General features: G+C 45.2%; 3 protein-coding genes across 3 annotated transcripts; all 3 read left to right on the plus strand.

The window, feature by feature from the left end:
• The first annotated feature begins 1,123 nt into the window (after positions 1-1,123).
• LOC120659557 (AUGMIN subunit 3-like) lies at positions 1,124-10,645 on the plus strand. The gene is made up of 19 exons (XM_039937736.1): positions 1,124-1,397; positions 1,986-2,022; positions 2,223-2,326; positions 2,754-2,949; positions 3,685-3,751; positions 3,953-4,056; positions 4,821-4,860; positions 5,211-5,265; positions 5,976-6,107; positions 6,716-6,785; positions 7,329-7,386; positions 7,487-7,542; positions 7,629-7,784; positions 7,891-8,002; positions 8,086-8,227; positions 8,484-8,559; positions 8,649-8,744; positions 8,854-8,987; positions 9,077-10,645. Exons 1-18 carry the CDS (start codon positions 1,219-1,221, stop codon positions 8,980-8,982), a joined length of 1,809 nt encoding a protein of 602 aa, XP_039793670.1. The 5' UTR covers positions 1,124-1,218; the 3' UTR covers positions 8,983-8,987; positions 9,077-10,645.
• Positions 9,360-13,731, plus strand: LOC120659558 (c-Myc-binding protein homolog). The gene is made up of 6 exons (XM_039937737.1): positions 9,360-9,484; positions 11,298-11,547; positions 12,092-12,164; positions 12,246-12,294; positions 12,432-12,555; positions 13,335-13,731. Exons 2-6 carry the CDS (start codon positions 11,545-11,547, stop codon positions 13,377-13,379), a joined length of 294 nt encoding a protein of 97 aa, XP_039793671.1. The 5' UTR covers positions 9,360-9,484; positions 11,298-11,544; the 3' UTR covers positions 13,380-13,731.
• A 3,036-nt stretch (positions 13,732-16,767) lies between these two features.
• On the plus strand, positions 16,768-18,315 carry LOC120658694 (cytochrome P450 94B3-like). The gene has a single exon (XM_039936933.1). It carries the CDS (start codon positions 16,768-16,770, stop codon positions 18,313-18,315), a length of 1,548 nt encoding a protein of 515 aa, XP_039792867.1.
• The last annotated feature ends 2,824 nt before the right edge of the window (positions 18,316-21,139 follow it).

Raw genomic sequence — 21,139 nt, forward strand, 5'->3', positions numbered from 1 at the left:
CGGCGCCGCGACGTCGGCGGCGGCGGCGCGGCCGCCGCCGGTGGAGAGTAGAGGAGGCTCGGCAGGGCGGCAGGGATCCTCGGTGGTGCAGTCTGAGAGGGCGACATCTGCGGCGGCTGAGAGCTCGGCTCAGCCGTCCGGCTGCACCAACGGGAGCGGCCCCGGCGGCTACTGCCACCCTCCGTCGAGCCATTGACCATTATTATTGAGCCCACCAGAGCCCTTGAAATCTGGGAAGACATACTTATATAGTATAGCTTACGATCAATGTATGATGATGCCGGCCGTCTGCACAAGTATACATGTATAGCAAAGTTCTATTACATTTACAGCACATGCATGGTTTTTAGATGTGATAGTATAATTGTCTCTCTACCTAGGTACTCTGGGAGATTTATCAGGCGCACGTGCACCGTACTTGTTTATTGGTAAAAGTGAAATATTGTTTGCATAACACTACATGTGTGATCAATTTATACTCTAAATTATTATTATCATGTCGAGGACTTGAATCTGGATGAAGTATATGACATGAGCAATACACACACTCTCACTATTAAGGCATCATATATAGTAGTAATAGTATGATGGCATACATAATAATTTGTAGGAGTGCATAATCACAAATACTAACACCTAACATCTACAGACACAGTACACACAAATATACAAATCCACTGCCCTATTAATGTGTAGTTCGCCGGCATGGCCGTTAAGCCCGTGTACACGCTGCATGAACACTACACAGTAGCTAGCCGCGTCTGTTTAATCAGCTGTTTACCCGTTTAATGACTGTTTAATTCGTTTAAATAGCGGCTCGAATACTTAAATGGTAGATGACCGACTATTCAGCGTTTAATGTTTAGACTAACACTACTGTATACCTACACTTACTAATTGCTCCAGTTTCAAAAAAAATTACTAATTACTCCATATGGTCATTCGAACAAGAAACTGTGACACATTGTAGCAGGTTGTAGCCATCAACGGACATACCAGTGTGGGGCCCGCGCGTCAGAGGCACGGGGATGCACAGTACCGTGGAACCGGATCTCGTCAATAGTCAACTCCCACCCATGGTCCCACCATATTCCATCACTTCATTCCTTTCCTTCCCCCGGACCCCGCCGCCGGCCAACTCTGGGCCCTGGCAAACTTGCATCCCCACCCCTCCATTTCCTCACGCATCACCACTCGGCCCCCCCTGCTCCGCCGGCGATGAGCGCCAAGCAGCTCTGCGACGCCCTGGCCGCCGCGGGGTTCGACGGCGACGGCCCGCTCGACCCGGACAGCCTCGAGTGGGCGTTCCTCCAGGGGGACGACTCGCGCCGGATGCTCGCGTGGATCTCCGCCCGCCTCCGCCCGGGCAACGTCATCTCCGCCACTGACCTGGACCTGTACGGACCCCCCGATTCCCGCCGAAACGCTCGCGCTCTTGTTAATCCTGTGATCAGCGGTTGAATGAGCCATGTGCGAGGGTTCGGGCTGCGAGATTAGAGTTTCATGGGGACCGAATCGACCGAGGCGGAAGGGTTTGGAATTTCGGATGTGCGATCGGGAGGGTATAATATGGGCGTGGTTGGTTGGCCTTTGGGTTGGGTTTTGAATTTCGATCGAAATTGGCTTGAGAAATCTTTCGCTCGGTCAAAATGGTTGTAGGGGGTTGGCTGTGAAACTTGAGGAGCAGAAGGGTTTGCATGAGGAAACTCACACACTTGCATATGCATGCTTTGAGAACTGTGTATGGTTTAAGCTGGGGATGATTACTGATTTGTATAGAAGGGTGCTGTAATTCGTTCATAGGGAGATGTAACTGCTAAAGTGCGATGATCTAACTGATAGTGAGCAATGTTGTGTATCAAATTATGAATAAAAAACTCCATTATTTTTGTCCATATCTGTTTATCCTTTTGCCCTTGAGTTTCCCATTGTTTAGTTTGTAATGGCTCTCAGGCTTATACTCACAACCGTTGCATGGGCCACAGGTATGAGCAGCTTGAAATGGAAGGGAAGTTATTGGAGGTATGAAGATTTTAGCTTCATTTGTCTGTTTATTCCGTAAGATATTTGCATTGCAAATTATTTGTACTGAGCATGCAATGAGTTTAATTAACCATCTTAGAAACAAAAGTCTGTGCATTGTTTTCTGTTACATCAGATTGTTAGCTCTATGCCTCTGTCTAGTGAGAGGTATGTGCTCCTAATTTGTCTGCCATTTTCAGGGGGATGACTTGGATTTTGCTTTTGATAGTATTTCGGCATTCTCAGATAATGGGGAGAACCAGGATTACACTTTTTTGTCAGAAGAAAGTCTTGAAGACATCCGGTAGGCTATCTCATTCGATACTAGAACTGATGAACTAGCATCCTGTATTTCTGTGCACTACTTTTCACAGCTGCACTTCCCTAACCGAACCCTTGCAAAAATAACAGATAGAACCATTTATCATAAGAACTTGTTTTATTTGGTTGGTCATTTCATTTCTAGAGGTTAGTCGGCTTGAGTATGCCATTTGTAGTTATTCCATATAGTTCATTTCATTTTTGCAAATGATCCACAAGGAATATCCGAATAGGTGACATTTGAGAATTTCACTAACATTGTTAGTCTGACTTGGCTACGATATCAGACAGTTTAGTGAATCATGTAGCCTAATCTGTCTAGGTTCACTCCATTTAGAGCATATAATTGTCTTGTTAACTGTTTGTTTTGAACTCTCCATTTACCGAGGATTTTCTCTTTATTCTTCTAGCGACTCAAAGCTTGCTCTTAGAGCAGAAGTTTCTGATTTGGAAAAGCAGCTTGCTTCTCTGGAATGGAAGCTTGATTTACTTACAGCACAAGCTACAACCATTACCCGGGGAAAGAAGTCCCGCTCATCCGCTAAAACTAGAGCTAATGGACAACTTACTGGCTTAGATGAGAAATTTGCTAAGAGAAATTTAGAGGTAATGTATCTTGCCTTTGTCAAACTAAGCTACAAAACCAGTACACCACATATACTACTACACTGCCTGTGCTTTATTCTAATTCCATTATATATTTACTGGAGTCTGTTTCATATTATACTATGTACTCTTATCTGGCTTTAGAACCTGTCACCTAGCGCCTTCTCTGTTATGAATGAAAGCCATTTGATATATCTAACTTGAGGAGTAACCGATGCTCCTGCTGATGTAAGAAACGAGCATTGCTCCTAAGATGCATTTTATCTGTTTCCTTTTCCTTTGTCTTTTTCGGTTTTTGTGTGTGTTTGTGACTTTGTGTTCTGTTTGGGAGCCATCTTTTTAGCTCCTCTTTGTGGACCTATCCTTCATTCTTCTTAATAATGGAAGCATGTCAATCTTTTGTGGTTATCCATGTAACTGGGATTAGGTATTAACTAGGATTTGTAATGCTCTGAGGGCTGAATACTGCTTTCACTAAAGGAAAAGGTTATGCTGGTAAGCGCTGGATGTTCGAGAAAAAATAACAGGGTTTTGCTGGACTGCTTGGTCCACAGGTTATGCACCCATTTTAGCGCCTTTTCTTTTGATGATGTTTTATGTCAATTTGTAGCTACTTGAACTCAAGTTTATGCTCATTTCTAAGCTGTTCGGCTATTTTTTCCAGGAATTCATCCTAGCCCTTAATAAGATTATACATATCTATCTGTTCTGACTTTTTTTGGAACCTTCTTTTAGATGAATGCAGTTCTTGGGAAACTGGCTGCAACCACCCAGGAGTTATCTTATTACCATTCAGAAGCTGGTATTCTTATTTCCTTTAGCATGTAGAAATGCAATTCATTCATCGATTGCATTGCTTACATCGACATGCATTTATCAATTGATACTTCAATTTTGATTTATATGTGCATGCAAATGTGGTCATAAGTCTAGCATAATATAAGTGCTAACTGTTTAAATTTCTTGTCAATCTTTTGATTGCGTCGCATTTTGTTCCTTGCAGATATTGGAGTCTACCTGTCATACTGTGACTTCCTGTCATATGTGAGGAGTAACCTGGTTTGTACAAAGGAACTAAACAGATGGTTCTCTACAAAGTTTGAGAAGGTATTTTTGTTTTCATGATCTTTTTACTCCTATATTAGCGACATTTATGTTTAGACACATGAATGTACGAGTATAAAAAATCCTATTTGGCCATACACATACAATTGATATTGAATTTAAGGTATACATGATGCATGAAGCACATTTTGTTTTTTTTTCTCTCTGACCTTAGGGTCACTGCGCCTTAAATTTTGGGTACTTCAACACTTCTGTGACTTGGGCTCACTCATTAATGAATGTTAATAAAGCAGTGAAAACAAGTCCCAAGCACAGAATAAACGAGCATCCGGAGATTACCTTTTGTCAACTGCATACAAGGTTCATAATAGGATAGAGTCCTAAGTTCTGGTAGAGTGAAATTTGTGTGCAAGGATGTCATTGTTTTACTAGGTAACTAAGATCTACATGTTCTGATGTGTGTTTTAAGCTATCTGTTACCTATGAAGCTGGAAATTATTTACTTTGGCCAATTGTTGATTGTTAAAATGAATCCCAAGTTCTTTTTATTTCAATTAATTGTTTGTTATATGCATTCATATGTTTATCAAATAGTACATTGACATCCTGCAAAAGTTTCTTCACTTTCATAATTTATTTGAATAACAAATAAGTTTAATTGAAAACTCTAATATATTATTACCCATGAATGAATAAATGGTCTTATATGTAAAATAAACTAAGTTATTGAGGTTAAATTTACTGCTAAGTTAGAGTCATCGTTTTACCACCTGCTTGCTGATCAAGTTTTTCTTTGGGTATGGTAGGGACCACTCCAGCTTGTTGTCAAAGATGACAAATCAAGTGGTAAGACTTGCTTAGTTGCTTCATATACTGTATCTATAGTCTCATAGTCTTACTTTTTTACGCGAGGCAGAGCAGCTGAAAATTATTGATGTTTTTCTATTTGTTTCATCTCATCATTACCTTTTAAATTTTGGGAAAATCCTCTATTATTTTCATCTCTATTTGTGATTGTTTTTGGCACACTGCACTCTGTATATGATTTCCTTGGTTGTCATATACTCGGTCTCAATTAATACACAGATTTGGATTTAGCCTTCAACATGAAGTCATACCATTCATTCCTATTCGTATGTTGTTAGATGCCAAAGTTGAATGAAACCAATAACCAATTTGTTCTCCCTTTTGCACAGGAGATTTTGTGAACTCTCACCACTTTGTTGTCCAGCTGAACCGAATTAACTCCATGTAAGTATTTATTGGTCTGCCAATGTCAGTGATCTGCTTATTTTTGCACTACTACTGCGTATTATTGCACCGTCAATGTTTTTGAATTATCTTAATTTTTTAGCCATAATAAAGGTTGCATAGTGTTTTGGAATTATCTTAATTTTTTAGCCATCATAAAAATTACATAGTATGGCTGCCGAGACTTATCGTGCTTCCACCCAAGTATAAATTTGATGAATCTTAGTTTCGCCAGATGATCTTAATGTGAAAAGAATTGAAGTTTAATTTGCTTCATCTTCAACATGGAATGAGTTTTGGAATAATTTCTCTCTCTGGAACTAAGCTTATTAGTTTGTTCTTCTCCAATTTGACATCAACCTCAAACATCTCTGTGTAGTGTGGAATCTTTAAGAGATTAGCTGGCCTGCTCGTGGAATACTCACCTATTTCCTGCCTCCACTATGTAATCTTCGATCTCAGTTAACCCTGTTGCAGCAAGTTTTGTCACTTCAACATAAAACTTGTCAGGGCAAGTTAAAATCTGCCTTGACAGTAATACTTAACATTCTTCACGACATTACCTCAGATCTGTATTTTTCTTTGTTGATCTCTTAAGATGTACATCTATTAACTCTTATATGCATACTTTATTGTTACCGTTGAAGTGAAAATGTACTCTTTCTTCTCCCGAAAGGGATTCTATTCTGATGCTGCTCATTTATTGACAGGTTTGCTAAAAGTATGATGCAGTACATAGAAGCACAGGTAGAATATGCAAAAGAGGAGGCTATAGTGTCAACACTAAGAACTCAATTGGCATCTCAACAGTCATGTATCCATCAGGATAGCCATTCTCTAAGGTGAGTATGACTAGTTGCTTCTGGAAGAGGGACAAAATTGGAGTAGCATGGTATTATCCTTATTGGCTTGCCTTTAACTGCTTGATTCCTTGTTGCCTTCATTGTTGAAGTATAAGTGAATTGCCCACCTCTTCCCATCAGCTTAAGCTTTTGGGTTGAATTGGTTGGTGCATACAACTCAATATGGTATCAAAGCCGGAGGTCTCGAGTTTGAATCCTAGCGGGCACGATTAAACAAAATAATTGCAGCCGACTCCTAATTTCCACGTTTGAGGCCTGAGGGAGCTTGCACGTGAGGGGGAGTGTTGAAGTATAAGTGAATTGCCCACCTCTTCCCATTAGCTTAAACTTTTGGGTTGAATTGGTTGGTGCATGCAACTCATTATTCATGATCATTACTTGCTTTGAATTTTAACACAAACAAGTGGAAATTTAACAAAATCCACTGGCAATTAGCCAATCACCTAATCTAATGAGGATCCTTGAGTGTTTGTATTGGTAGACTGCTATTAAGTATTCATATATCTGCTTTCTTGGCATGTCTTAGCACCATTGTAATATTGTTGATTAATATGTCTGATTTGTGGTTTCACTCATCTCATCTTCAGGTGGAAAAGCGCTGAACTTGCTGAAGAACTTAAAGATCTTTCCCTTGATGTGCAGAAATGCTTATCTGAGGTCATTGCATTACATGAATTTTGTTCATTAATTGAACATGAGCACCCTAATAAGGGTTTCTCTCTGGATTCTATGGACGATTCGGAATTTTAAGTTTCCATTGCTTGGAACCTTGGTTTAATGTTTTGTGATTGTCAAGCGTCATATGCTTTCCCCAAAAGATGACAATGATCTCACAGCCATATGACTGGAATATCATGGGCTCATGCCTGGTTCAGCTGAGTTGGATTAGAAAACAATGCATCTAAATGTTTTCATGTTAAATGAAACTAACGACCACATACTTGTTTACATGATTTTCATGTTTTTAACATTTTATACTTCATACTTGATTCTAATACATTCTTTTGGGATATGGTTGCTCAATGGTCTATTGCTCATACTTGAGCCAATTTCTGGTGCCTTTGTCATCCATGTATCTACCTTATACCTTATCTGGGAGAATTCCAAGTTTTTCTGGAGGTGCACAAAGTTAATGTTCTGTATTAATCATTCATTTTTCCTTACACTACTAATTTTCTGTATGTATTGCCCTTTCTTCAGACTGTTACAGGCCTGTGTGCAGACCTTGCTCAACTTGCAGGTGCAAATATTTTGGAAGGTGTGATTTTCTCATGACTCAATAGATATTTTCGCCTTTTTTTTGCATTATCGAGCCAATAGTATTGCATGTTTCTAACGATGAGGCTATGACCTTTTAGGAGGTCACAATGTGAAGCTTTTGCGCCAGGAATGCTACATAAGCCATCAGAAGAAGGTACCTTACGATTTATGACGAGTTTTTTTTGGAGCAACCCATCCTTTTGGCAAATAAGTGCTCATGTGGACCTTCATTTCTTGCAGTTCATCAATTATCTGGTCAATCAGCTTGCTGCTCATCGGTTTCTGAAGATAAGTTGCCAGCTTGAAAAACGGGCAAAAATATCGAGTGCTTATTTATTGCTGAAAGCAATAGAATTGGAACTGCATAGCTACTTATCAGCTGTTGATGTCCGGCTGGTATTGGTTGCTGATTTTATCCATTATAAGTTTGGAATATTGTTTAGCTTATTATCGATGTCCTCCTGGTGGTATTGCTTAAAAAATACACTGCATGAATGTTTAGGATCGATACCATTCAATTGATCAAGCTGCATCTGAAATGTTTGAAGAAGGATCTGTTGATGACCGCGATTCTTTTCTTCATGCTGTGAGGGATATTCTTAGCAGTCCCTCCAGTAAGCAGGATCCACTTGCAGTTTGTAACATTATTCTCTACTGCAATTGGGAACAGTTGAGTCATCCCTTCCATTTTCTGTAGGTTCTCAAGCAATGACACCAGCATACGTTTCTTCGTATGGTTTGGTCGAGCAGATATCGGAGCTGCAAGATGAGCTTCAGTACCTTCAGCATGAGGCTGAAAATGTTCTTCCACGTGAGCGAGGGAGATGCACTGATGAACTGTGAGTTGTCCTTGACATTTTGCCCTGCCGCTTCTTCCACTTATCAGATATTTTGTTTTTCATCCGTGACTTCTTCCACTTATCAGATATTCTAGTTTTCATCTGTGCATTGGATATTTGACTCTCCCGTGCTGTGCATTGTCATGATGATGAATGTGTTAGGCTGAACATGACAGTAACAAGCACCTACTGACAGGATAGGATAGTATGTTAGACTCGTGGTCTAATCATTACATCCTTTCCACCTCTTTGGCAGATGCAGGATGGTCCAAACTCTGGAGCAAATTCTCGGCGTCCCCCTTTCAGATGAGCAACCCAAACTGACACCATGGGTACATGGCTCTCATCCATGACTGTTACCTTTCCCTCCATCCTCTATTTTGTGACCTGTCACGAAGTCATTTGCAATGTTCTCCTGCAGCCACTGGCTCAATGGCTTGAAGAATTGGAAATGGTCAGCCAACAGGTCTCTGCATCTGTTACTGACGTGACACTGGCTCGAGACCAAAAGGCCGAGGTACTACACTCTATGTCACTGCAGTATTCTGCATGCTGCGGGTTCAGAACACGCCTTGCTTCTTCCTGAGCTGCGTTAACAGTTCGCTTTGTTTACAAATGCTCTGCAGATCTTGAAACAGCCTTCACGCAACGCGCAGCAGAAAAGGCAGGTGTTCGTCGATTTCTTCTGCCGCCCAGGACGACTCGAGACTGAAGTGAAAGAGCTGGTTTCCCGCGTTAGAGGTCTACCCGAGTAGTCGAGGTGTGTCGAATTTTTTTTACCCCACTCTGATTCCCAACCCGAACCAGCATCGTATCTCATGGCCTAGTTCGTTTGTTTTTTGACCCCAGGGAAGTGCGGTCGACTGCAAGACTGCAAATGTATATATGCTACATCTTATGCCCGAAGAAATCGAAGCAACGGGAGCTCCTCTGCCTTCTACTCCAACCAGCGCCTGACGCCCGGCAGATTCCCAAAAAAATAACCTGACACACTGTGTTCCAATCCAAACGCCATCTGCCTGCCACGGGAATATGGCTGCATTCATTTTGGGCCTTCCTTTGCCGATGCCGTGGCCCATTCGTCCTGCGCATCGGTGGTGGCTGCCGAATATTTGTGGTTCGCCTGCTGCTGCGGTGTCAGACCATAAACTTCGTCACTGTTCGCTGTTCCTGTCCCGCCACCGACTCCTCCGGCCGCTGCTCCGTCTCCACCGCCTTCCGCTGGCTCCGTCGCCCTTCCTCTTCCCCCTAACTCAGGTCCGTCTCGGCACCCTCGGCGACGCGGCGACTGCCGACTGCGTCTCCTATACCTTATTGTCCTCCGCTCTTCGTCCTCCACGGGATGCCTCCGTCTCTTCCTTGCCGCTCATCTTGCTGCCTGCTTGAATACTGAGGGCTAATTAGAATTATGAAGAGAGCGTTAGAGTCATAGTTCATTACCATCCTTAATTGCAGTACTCAGATTTTCCAAAGCAGCACCAGCACAAACTAGTAAATATAAAAAACCAATGTCAGCACCTTAAAATCACCGACTCATCTGCCTCACTAAGACCCTGTTTAGTTCCTAAAAATTTTCTTACGCTGAAGTAACATCAAACGTCTGATCACTAATTAGGAGTATTAAATGTGAATAACTGACAAAACTCATTTCATAACCCCACGGTAAAATCAAATCGCGAGATGAATCTAATGAACCTAATTACGTAATGATTAGATAATGTCGTGCTACAGTAAACAATATCTAATGATACATTAATTAGGCTTAATAAATTCACCTCGCGATTTTCCATCTATTCATGTAATTAGTTTTATAATTAATTTATTTTTAATACTACTAATTATTATTATAAAATTGCCAAGAAATTTTGGGAAACTAAACGCCGCCATACGATCGAACACATCTTCAATCAAACAAGACAACCAGCAATATTGTACCGTACAGACCAATGAATCACGTGTTAGGGCCCACGAAGATAACAGTATACTGCTCAAGCGTTAAAACACTTCAGCAGCAGTGAGCTCCATCTACAGGCGCGGCAACGCGCCTCCCTACCTAGTATTCCTAAGCATCCTGAAAACATCTTTTTCCTCTGTCGCAACTGTGCAAATAATACACACAGCAGAGTTTTATGGAAAAAAAAAGAGAGAAGACATTGTGTATGCTCAGCGCGGCTATTTGACCTCTGCGATCGCTCTTTCCCAAAATGTCTGCAAATATCTCTCTTTAAGGCACGGACGCTTTTTTATTATTATTTTTCGTTACTTTGTGAATTTTTGTAGCGTCACCAGTTCTTGTGGGGTATTGTTCCTTTTTACAGCCATGGGGGAAAAGGAATAGAGGGACTGTTGGAGACGCCGAAGTTTGTTTGATAAATCAGATTTAATTCAAATCCAAATAAGTTTCATTGAGTTACGCTTCCTTCTGTTGTTTGATTGAAGCGCACGTGTTTCGCTTTCGCAGGTTGGTTTCGAAACAGAAGCAATACAAAACTGATGTCAGATAAATCTAAAATTGACTGTTGGAAACAAATTGCCTAGGATATTGTTTAGTTTAGAAAATTTTTAAGTTCTGGTACTGTAGTATTTTTGTTATTATTTGATAATTAATATCCAATAATGAACTAATTAGACTTAAAAAATTCGCCTCGTCATTTACTGTTAAATTATGTAATTAATTATTTTTTTCAACTATATTTAATGTTTTATGTATATGTTCGAAAATTCGATGTGATGGATTATGTAGAAAAATCTTTAGAAACTAAACATTGCATCCGCAGATTATAAAATAAAAGAAAGCATCAATCAAATCTTATACTCCATCCCAAAATAAGTGCATATCTCGCACTTTGAGAAGTCAAACACTTTAAAATTTGACCAAATATATATTAAAAAATATTAACAATTATGATACTAAACAAACATCATTAGATTAATCACATCATATATTTTCATGACAAACTTGTTTATAGACACAAATGGTAATATTATTTTTTATATGTACAATTAAATTTAAAATTTATTGACTTCTCGAAATACGAGATGGGCACTTATTTTAGGACAGAGGGAGTAGGAACCAGATCAGATCAGGACACGAGCCGGTCCACGGTACAACCGCTTTACGTAAAGACCTGTCTCCCCACCGGCCACCACTAGTCCACTACGGCTCGTCTTCGCGGCAGTACAGCAGGGGTCAGATCCGGCCGACACTTCGTCGCCAAGCTTGCCATCTCCCCTGCCTTCCTTCCTCGCTCCGGCAACGTCGAGGCAGGAGGCAGCCTGCAAGTTCCCGCCCGAGCCTCAACGGGATCTGCGCTAGCATGGTACGGCCCCTCTCTTCTTGTCTTCCCCACTCTGCTCCCTCCCTGCATTTGCTTGCTGCTGTTCTTGGAGCCGCAGGGCAGCTTATGCTCTTAGCCGGTGAGAAAATCATGCCAGATTCAGGGTTTTCGCGTGTTGCTTATGCGCAACCATTCCATTGGATGATACAAGAAAAATCTGATTCTGTGGTGAGCTTTTTGTTCCCACTGCGGAGCAGTAGCCTTTGAAGGGAGTGGTAGCTTGAATTTATCTGAGCTGTGTAGTGTACGCAGTGTGGGAGGGAGGATGGATTGGCTACTGTCATCAATTGTTCTGCTTGCAGTTTGATCTCCTCTAGACTGCAGTAGTTTCACCCTGAATTTTAGACCCAGGGTAAACAAAGCTTTCATTTCCACTGCAAAGGGGACTAATCATTGAAAGGACAGATAGCTTCCATTTATTTTTTTGTATGTAAGATGTAGATAAAGGAGAACCTGACCCACGACTCTGCTTAATGTTTGTTCTACATTTCCCTCCCAACATGACGGTTATGGCCTTCCGTTATAGGATAGGGAAGCCAAGAAAGAAGCGTTCAGAAAGTATCTTGAGTCCAGTGGTGTGCTCGATACCCTCACAAAAGGTTTGCATCCCCATCCGTTTTGTGCACCTGTAAATCACCAGTTACATGACTTGCTAGTTATATCTTCTTGTTGCCTTGCAGTTCTTGTTGCGTTGTATGAGGAGAATGATAAACCTTCGTCTGCGGTTGAGTAAGTCAACTGATATCATGTATAATTTACTTGTGACTCCAGTATGGCCTTTGCTTAATTTATTCATGAGACGGCAATCTTTGTTCGATGATCCTTAACATTTTCCTTGGATTTTCTAACATGCTTGTGTGTCATAGATTTGTTCAGCAGAAGCTGGGTGGCCCATCAATTTCTGACTATGAGAAGCTCAAGGCAGAGAAGTTGGATCTGCAATTGAAGTATAATGAGCTTTTAGATACCCACAAGGATACATGCAGACAGGTATACCATGTTACTATGTTGGAAATGCATACTACTCTATCTGTTTACAAGGCATACCAATTTTCCAATGTTCAGCAGCATTTGGTGTCACAACATTCCTGTACATATTTTTCATGCAAATATAGAGCTCCACATAAATGTCATGTATGATTCAGAAGTGCTACTTGTTAGTTTATTAAGATTAATGCTTGTTTGAAATGATTCCACTTATTTGATGTTGAAACTCTTGCATTCCAACAATGTACTCATTGACAAGCTTTTGTCTTCACTCTTGAACACAAGTACTGCTATGTTCTGAATTCCACCAGTCTGCATAATGTTTGGATGTTGAAATACCAATATGCATGAAAACATTCCTTTTCATCGCTACAGATTTCGGCGAAAATGTCTTGTCCTGTATGCTCATGTTTCTCTCCTCATTCTTGTGTCTTTTTTTTTGCATCATTTTTTTTTAGACTGGCAGATAGGTGACACACGACAAGGAGTTGGTAATTAAGTTAAATGGTATTCCTGAACCCAGTTTATCCTATGGATTTGTGAGTTGCAGTTACTTGTGCCATTTCCTCATATGGCAACTAGCATATTGAACTTGCAAAGTTCCGTGCTTTCAGAAAAAAGAAGCTTCTGTGTTCTGACTTCTGAGCCCACGATGACATTCATATGGAGTATCTTTCTTTTATGATTTCACAATTTTGTTTTGAAGCTGAAACAAAATTTACAAATGATTTTGCCATAAATGAAACTGGCATTGATTTGTTAATCTCTGTATCATCTTGCAGCTGGAGGAACTTAAGAATATGAAGTACGGTGCACCTTGGAACTGAAACAACGGGCGCTGACGTTGTAAATGTGTTCTGAAGCATGTATCTCTTGACAAAAATAACAGTTGTCTGGAGCATTGCTGAGTTGTACAAAATCGAATCATCTCTTGCTGAATTCATCTTTACTCAGATGCATCCATGTATCCCATTTCACTCCAATTGGCCCTAATTGGTTATGAAAGCACTTAACCCACTCTAGGTCCTAGATATCACCACCATTGCCATTGGTAAGTAGCAATACTGGCTCGCTTGTTTTACAAGAGGCACAACCTCAGTGTACACACTCATTTCTAGTTTTTTTTTGGTTGATCTGTTTCTAACGAGGCTGGTTCTCGTGACAGTTAGATTTCATCTATTGTATGGGAAAATATACTTTGCATGCATTTTATTTTCAAAAAGGAAATGCCTTTGCGCATGAATGGCCTTGGATTTTTTTTTTGGAAAGATCAGGAGGGGAAAGCCCCTACTGTGAATTTATTGAAATTAAGACAAAAGGTTCAAGTACAACAAAACAAACAAAGAAGAGATGACAGCGCCTGTAACCATGCTGTCATAGCAAGGAATCAGGCTTGGTTTAGCCCTGTGAAGTAGTAGGGAGAATTCAGACATAGATTTCCTTCTACAATTCCATGGGGTCAATGTCATTGAAGGTCCAATCATTTCTGATTGACCGTATACTCCAGGACATGAGGATAATGATTTCCATGAAAAAACAGGACTTGCAGCTTTGCGTTGATGAGCTTGAAAATTTGCAAGACGTGTCGAGCTGTTAATTATCAGTTATTGTAGGAAGGTAGGATGCGTATAATGTGGTCGATGTATTGCATTGAGCCCCTTGAGCGGTATATATAGAGTACATGGTTTGGAGGGCAAGTAGCCTCTCCTAGAGATAAGGAAGGTTATCCCGGGATTACAATCAATCCTAAACTAACCATATCTGGAGTTGGCTAATATACGCTAACATCCCCCCGCAGTCGTAGCGGTAGCAACACGAACGGTGCAGACTCGAGAACAATGGAGATGTATCCCCCCTGCAGTCGGAACGCCGGTGCGAAAGCTTTGACTGGAGACTCATGCAGATGATAGCCCTTTAGTGCCGTAGTAGCCGAAGTCGAGGTGGATGTGGTCGAAGCCGTGGAGAGGGCGCGGGTCGAAGCATCGTCGAGGTGCTCGAGTACACAAACTCAGCAGCTTCTTGCCGAAGACAGCAGCATGACGGTGCGGCGGATGATGATGGTACACGGCGCGGTTTGCGACTTAGGTCACGCTCAGAACAGGGGTGGCGACGGCGCAGGTTGCAGCAAGTGTCGCGCTCAGAACAGGGGTGGCGACGGCGCAGGTTGCAGCAAGTGTCGCGCTCAGATCAGGGGTGGCGACGACGTCTTTCTTCAGGAACATCGGCGGCGATGTCCGTGCGAGAACGACAGAAGGCGCGGAGGCGGATCGAGCGCCTACTTGACGAAGACCGGTAGGGTGGCTTGATCACGAACGTCGTTGCTGCAGCCTGGAAGGGCGCAGCAACAACCTCGTCCTTCGGGGATGTCGACGAAGACAGGCGGCGAACGGCAGGGCGACGCAAACCGATCTTAGATCGGAAAAGAAAAACAGCAACAGCATCAAGACGAACTAACGGGTACAAACTCGGGTGCACGGAGCGTTACCCCCCAACCTTATCCTCATCCACCCGTCGGTCAAACGGTGGAGAGGCAAAGCAGAGTGGTGAGACCTGCCCGTGAGCGAACTCGAGCGGGCGGCGTGCAGCCCGAGCGGCGTCCTCCTCCAGCTGCGTGGTGGGTAGCGGCCCCATGAGCCGCCCCCGCAGCTGCATCCTCGCGCGTATGGTAGCGGCGGAAGTGACGCAAAGGGCGAAGGGGACGGCGCCCGACAGCGCGGAGGATGGAGCCGGTGAGGGAGGGCGGCGGCAGCCCGCTGGCCCCGATGGCGCAGTGGCCTGGCGTCCCCGCGGTGGTCCTCCGCAGCCGCACAGGGCACGCACGCTCTGGGGGAGCGGTGCGGCGGCACTGGTAGGAGGCGGGGCGCCTGGCCTGATGCGCGGGAGGGGCGGGCAGATCCGGATGCGGAGCTGAGGGGGACGACGACGCGGAGGTGTGCAGGCCCAGTGGCACTCCCATGGCGATGTGGTACCCGACGGGGACGTCGAGCGGCGCCGCCCTAGGGTGGCCAAGGAAAAGGTAGATCCTTCTGCTGTGCTTGACGACGACGGCGGCGTGGATCAGAGGGATCCGCGGCGCATCCTAGGAGGGCGCTGCCCCCGACGGAGATCGATCTCCCCGGGGCGGCGCGACGGCAGAAGAAGCGGCGGCGGCTAGGTCAGGATCTAAAACCTAGGCGTCGGATGCCATGTAGGAAGGTATGATGTGTATAATGTGGTCGATGTATTGCATTGATGCCCTTGGACGGTATATATAGCGGGGAGGCTATTTATCGCGCGAGCGGCTGGGAGGCGACGCGTCGCAGAGGCGCTGTTCATCTTCAACCTCACGACACGGGGGGAAAGGGGGAGGCAGAGCAGCGGCGGCGAGCTAGGGGAGGGAGAGGGGTGGCCGGGAGGGGTGGTGGGTGGGCGGAGCGGCCGGCGGCGAGGTCGCCGCCGGCCGGGGTGGCGGTGGAGGCGGCGGATCTTTAGGGTTCGGGGTTGCCGGGGTTTGGGGGAGCTCCGTGATCACCGGACCTAGAGGAAAGGGCCGGGGGTGGCGGCGGCCCGGCGGCGGAGGTGGTTCGGCCGGCGGAGGGCGCGGTGGCGCGGGAGCGCCGCCGGCCGGGCGGGGCCGGACCTCCGGTGGGCGGTGCCGGCGGCGGGGGCGAAGAGAAGATGACGCGGCGGTAGCTAGACGGCGCGGCGGCGGGCTCGGTTAGCGTGGCGGCGATGGAGGGCGGCGGCGGAGGCCGCCGGAGCCGGGGGCGGCGGCGGCGGCGGGGGCGCAAGTCGCTTCTGCGATTGGATGAGTTCCAATCGCAGAAAGCGATAAATAGACGCCCCCTATATATAGAGTACATGACTTGGAGGGCAAGTAGCCTCTCCTAGAGATAAGGAAGGTTATCCTGAGATTACAATCAATTCTAAACTAATCATATCCGGAGTTGCCTAATATACTAACGATGGGAGTCCATTTCTTTCTTCTGGGTAGGTCTCTCATACACCTTTTTTTTTTGCGGTAAGATAGGTCTCTCATGCTCGGTCGACCTTTGAGCAGTAACAAAAAAAAAGACTTCATGTTTCACCTGGCATTTTTGGTGTACGGTCCTGCGCCGTGTGAGAAATGTGACATGTTGGAGCCTAGCAACTCCAGCTCAGCTCTCCCGCTACAAATACTAGCCTCTGGTTCCGGTCATAGTGACCCAGCCTACTCGCGCCAAAAATCAAATCTCCATGGAGCTCTCCCTGACCTCACCTCCTCTCGTCGTCGTCCTGCTCCTCGCTCTCCTTCTCCAGCTGCTCCGCTACCGGCGCCGCCGCGACCCCAGGAAGCAGCCTCGTGCTCATGGCCTCAGGGTCTATCCGCTCCTCGGCACGCTCCCGCACCTGATCAAGAACCGGCACCGCTTCCTCGAGTGGTCGACCGGCGTCCTGCAGCGCAGCCCCACGCATACCATATCCTTCAAGGCCGTCGGCTTCGGCGGCGGCGTCATCACGGCCAACCCGGCCAACGTCGAGCACATTCTCAAGACCAACTTCGGCAACTACCCCAAGGGCGAGCTCACGGTGGCCATGGTCGAGGACCTGCTCGGCGGCGGCATCTTCAACTCCGACGGCGACCGCTGGCTGTGGCAGCGCAAGGCCGCCAGCCACGAGTTCAGCACAAGCTCGCTCAGGGCCTTCGTCGCCGACACCGTCCGGTTCGAGGTCGCCGAGCGGCTGCTGCCGCTGCTGGCCCGGGCGGCGCCCGACGGGCGCACGCTGGACTTGCAGGACGTGCTCCAGCGCTTCGCGTTCGACAACATCTGCAGCGTCGCCTTCGACGAGGACCCGGCGTGCCTCGCCGGGAGCGGAGAGGGCGACCGGAGCGGCTCCGCCGCGGAGTTCATGCGCGCCTTCGACGACGCGCAGAGCGCCGTCGTGTCCCGGCTGATGTCGCGACCCAGGTCGCTCTGGCGGGTCAGGAGGCTGCTCAACACGGAGCCCGAGAGGCGGATGCGCGCGGCCGCAGGCAAGATCCGCGCCTACGCCGGCAGGATCGTCCGCGAGCGCAGGGAGAGGGCGGAGGCCGGGCGCGCGCGCGGGGACGACCTCCTGTCGCGCTTCGCCGCTCGCGGCGAGCACGGCGACGAGGGCCTCCGGGACGTGGTCACCAACTTCCTCCTCGCCGGCCGCGACACGACGTCGTCGGCGCTGACTTGGTTCTTCTGGGCGGTCTCCTGCCGGCCCGACGTGGAGGACAGGATCGTGCGCGAGATCCGCGCGGTGCGCGCATCGTCGCCGGGCGCCGCCGGCGCGGCGCCGCCGTTCTCCCTCGACGAGCTGCGCGGCATGCACTACCTCCACGCGGCCATCTCGGAGTCCATGCGGCTGGACCCGCCGGTGGCCGTCAACACGCGCCGCTGCGGGCGCGACGAGTTCCTGCCCGACGGCACGTTCGCGGGGAGAGGGTGGCAGGTGAGCTACTCCGCGTACGCCATGGCGCGGGTGGCGGAGGTGTGGGGCGGGGACTGCGAGGAGTTCCGGCCGGAGCGGTGGCTCGACGGCGGCGGCGCGTTCCGGCCTGAGAGCCCGTTCAAGTACCCCGTCTTCCACGCTGGGCCGAGGACGTGCCTCGGCAGGGAGATGGCCTACGTGCAGATGAAGTCCATTGTCGCCTGCGTGTTCGAGAGGTTCACCCTGCCGTTCCCCGGCGGCGAGGGGCAGCCTGGCCTTGTGCTTGCCGTGACGCTACGGATGAAAGGTGGCTTGCCAATGCAAGTGAACGAGAGGACGGCTTAGGCAGCCAGACTACTTTTTTTTTTATGAAACTTCAGCCAGACTACTTGGACGTGTTGTCTATCGAGAATTTATCCAACATTGTTGTACACTCCGATCTGTTCCAAATTACTTATCAACATAATTTTGTTACCCTTCAAAAAACATTATTTTATTCTAAACCAAACCTCTCTAATTTGACTGAGTGTATAGAAAAAATACAACAACAAAAACTCGACCGGCGGGGAAGATCGCCCCCACAACATTGCACTAAGAAAACTCTTGCCAAACTGGTCAAGAAAATCCTAAAATCCTAGTTTCACCCTATAGGGTCGCACTGTAACCTTTTTTTAAGAGCAAAAGTGGTATAGACCCCAACCTCCTAGTGGTTTCTTACGCACCATAACCTGGGCCAACCATGTTCCACTGGATTAGCCACCATTGCAACCACCCCCTGGTAGGAATAAACAAGAAAAATCCCAGAATAATCCTGCGAGGGGATTTTTTTTTCTGCTACCAAGATTTGAATCCTCGTTGGTGTCTTCCTCGACTAGGAAGCTTACCACTACATTACAGGAGTGTTGGCTAGGAAAAATATACTAATTGTTGTAATAATATTGATGGTGTAGATGTTTGTACTTTTATCTATAAACTTGATCAGATCAAAGTTAGAAATATTTGTGATGTCTATAATCATAATCATGAAAACAAGCAGACACGTAAGAACCAAGCTATTTGTGATGTCTAGAATGTCGCCTTTACTTGATCAGAACCCACTCAGTCCTTGCCTAGTTCTAAATCATAATTTGTAATGGGATATATATTTATAATGGTCTCTCAGTATGTAGTTCGAGTACCGGAGAGTCTGATCTGATCCGTCAAGGGCGACCTGCCGGTTCCTTCCTTGAGTTTTTAGTCCCCTAAGCTAAGCATCCATACTTCTGTATTGGTCAGTGGTTACATCCACATTGTAACATCCCAATTTCGAGAGTTAGAGACGTATCAATTTGCGTCAAAGGTTGTGTGAATACATAACCGCTCAAGCCATAATCTTATCATCTTCCGTAGAAATTGTGAACTCGACACAACCTATAGCTAACTCGAGAGAGACTATTAATTTCTATATTATTGAGCTACAGATGAAGAGAGACCGTGGATATCATACGGAACTTAGAAAGAACACTCAGGATGGAAGTTATCCTATAGATGATGTATCCATATCCTTTCGAAATGTGAATTATAATATTTTTTTCTTGTGGGTATATAAATGAAAATATGAGATACTTTTTCTTGAAATATGAATGAATGGAAATTTAACTCCTAGAGCCGCGCTTTGTTAAGCTTCTCGTAATTTGATTTATTTATTTCTTCCTTTTCTACACGATGAGGAAGAGGGCACTACTTTCGAAGACAATAAAAACAAAGTAAAAGACACTCGCACCAATTCTGCGTACGTTTTCATCTTCGCTTCACGTAAATAGGTTTTTTTTAGCATTCACATAAATGGATTTCCCTTTTAGCACACATCCATGCGTATAGTACTGGCACATATGCCATACCGCGTGACCATATAAAGCCACACACATGCCATGCGCCATATGTCCGCATCCCTAACACACACACACACACACACACATACACCACCCCGTGAGTTTCAAATATGGCTAAGTTCTACTTACACGCTGAAATAAAACACGCACTCGTATTAACCCCGCTTACGCTTTCATCCCCGCTTCGCATAAAAAGGTTAACCTAGGGGTTAGAATGCATTTGGGATTTGGGATTTGGGATTATATATTAATGAATCTCACTCTCAACTAGCAAGATGGGACAATCTAAATATGACATACCACTCATATGGGCAACTAGCAGGCTCAAATTCATTCTAGATTTGAATGTCACATGCAGGATAGATATCACTCCAACAAGCGCTTACTATTTTTTTCAAAAAAAAATAAGAAACTAAAATTGAAAAAATTATCTCATTAGAAATCCTGTTATGAAGTTTAAGATAATTGGTCCACAGCACATGATATAGCTAGTAGTCACACATCAACCAGCAGTCCAGCACTACCTGTCGTTGAGACGAGAAATCCTTGCAAGCAAAGCTCAAACCTGACAGAACTAAGCCACCACCAAAGTCATAAAGAAACATGTTGCATCGCTAACTTACCTTATCACAACATTGACTTATTTTGGAGCCTTGCCGCCATTTCAATATCAAGTTATGATAGGATGTGGGTACCATCCTTTGGCACCAAATCGATTAACCATTTCAGTTGATATAGGAGACTTAGCTTTCAGACTGAATTTGGAAAAAGGCCATCAAGTATAGAGCTTTCTGACCACAGTAGCAAGAATTGACAGCGAATATGCCTCTATCGGTATGTCTCAAATCACTAGTTGAGGTGGTCTATCATAAGTCAATCCTAAAAATTTGCTTTGTGAGGGATGAGATGGCAATGGACAAGAAAGTGGTGAATGAGATGAAGATAGATCACCACATTTCTTAAACCAAACACCCCCTTTGCGTAACCTCTTACACTTTCATCTTCATTATTCCGTGCAAAAAAAATTTAACGCGCAACAGATGATTATTGCATCTCTATGTGTTTGACACGGAAAAATAAATAGGAATGCTAAAGTGCGTGGGATACGCGTGGAGTAAAATATTGCGGGCGTGCCAGTGTACCAAAGTACACAAATAAATAAGAGACAAAGATAGAGAACAAGTATTTCATTAATTCTTTGATCAACAAAATTACAAGTGCTCTTCTTATAATGTGCGCCACAGCCACAAGGGCCTTTTGACTCAAGCGATGCGGTATCATGGTTCCTGGGGCTTCAG

Source organism: Panicum virgatum, chromosome 2N (genome assembly GCF_016808335.1).
Source record: "Panicum virgatum strain AP13 chromosome 2N, P.virgatum_v5, whole genome shotgun sequence".
Taxonomy (NCBI): Eukaryota; Viridiplantae; Streptophyta; class Magnoliopsida; order Poales; family Poaceae; genus Panicum; species Panicum virgatum.

Bases quoted from the DNA above. Each gene is read 5' to 3' on its own strand.
- LOC120658694 (XM_039936933.1), top strand. From the start codon at position 16,768: ATGGAGCTCTCCCTGACCTCACCTCCTCTCGTCGTCGTCCTGCTCCTC.
- LOC120659557 (XM_039937736.1), top strand. From the start codon at position 1,219: ATGAGCGCCAAGCAGCTCTGCGACGCCCTGGCCGCCGCGGGGTTCGAC. The intron at 3,752-3,952 runs GTATTCTTATTT...TGTTCCTTGCAG, and splicing joins TTATTACCATTCAGAAGCTG to ATATTGGAGTCTACCTGTCA. The intron at 7,785-7,890 runs GTATTGGTTGCT...ATGAATGTTTAG, and splicing joins CAGCTGTTGATGTCCGGCTG to GATCGATACCATTCAATTGA.
- LOC120659558 (XM_039937737.1), top strand. The intron at 12,165-12,245 runs GTTTGCATCCCC...GTTGCCTTGCAG, and splicing joins GCTCGATACCCTCACAAAAG to TTCTTGTTGCGTTGTATGAG. The intron at 12,556-13,334 runs GTATACCATGTT...ATCATCTTGCAG, and splicing joins ACAAGGATACATGCAGACAG to CTGGAGGAACTTAAGAATAT.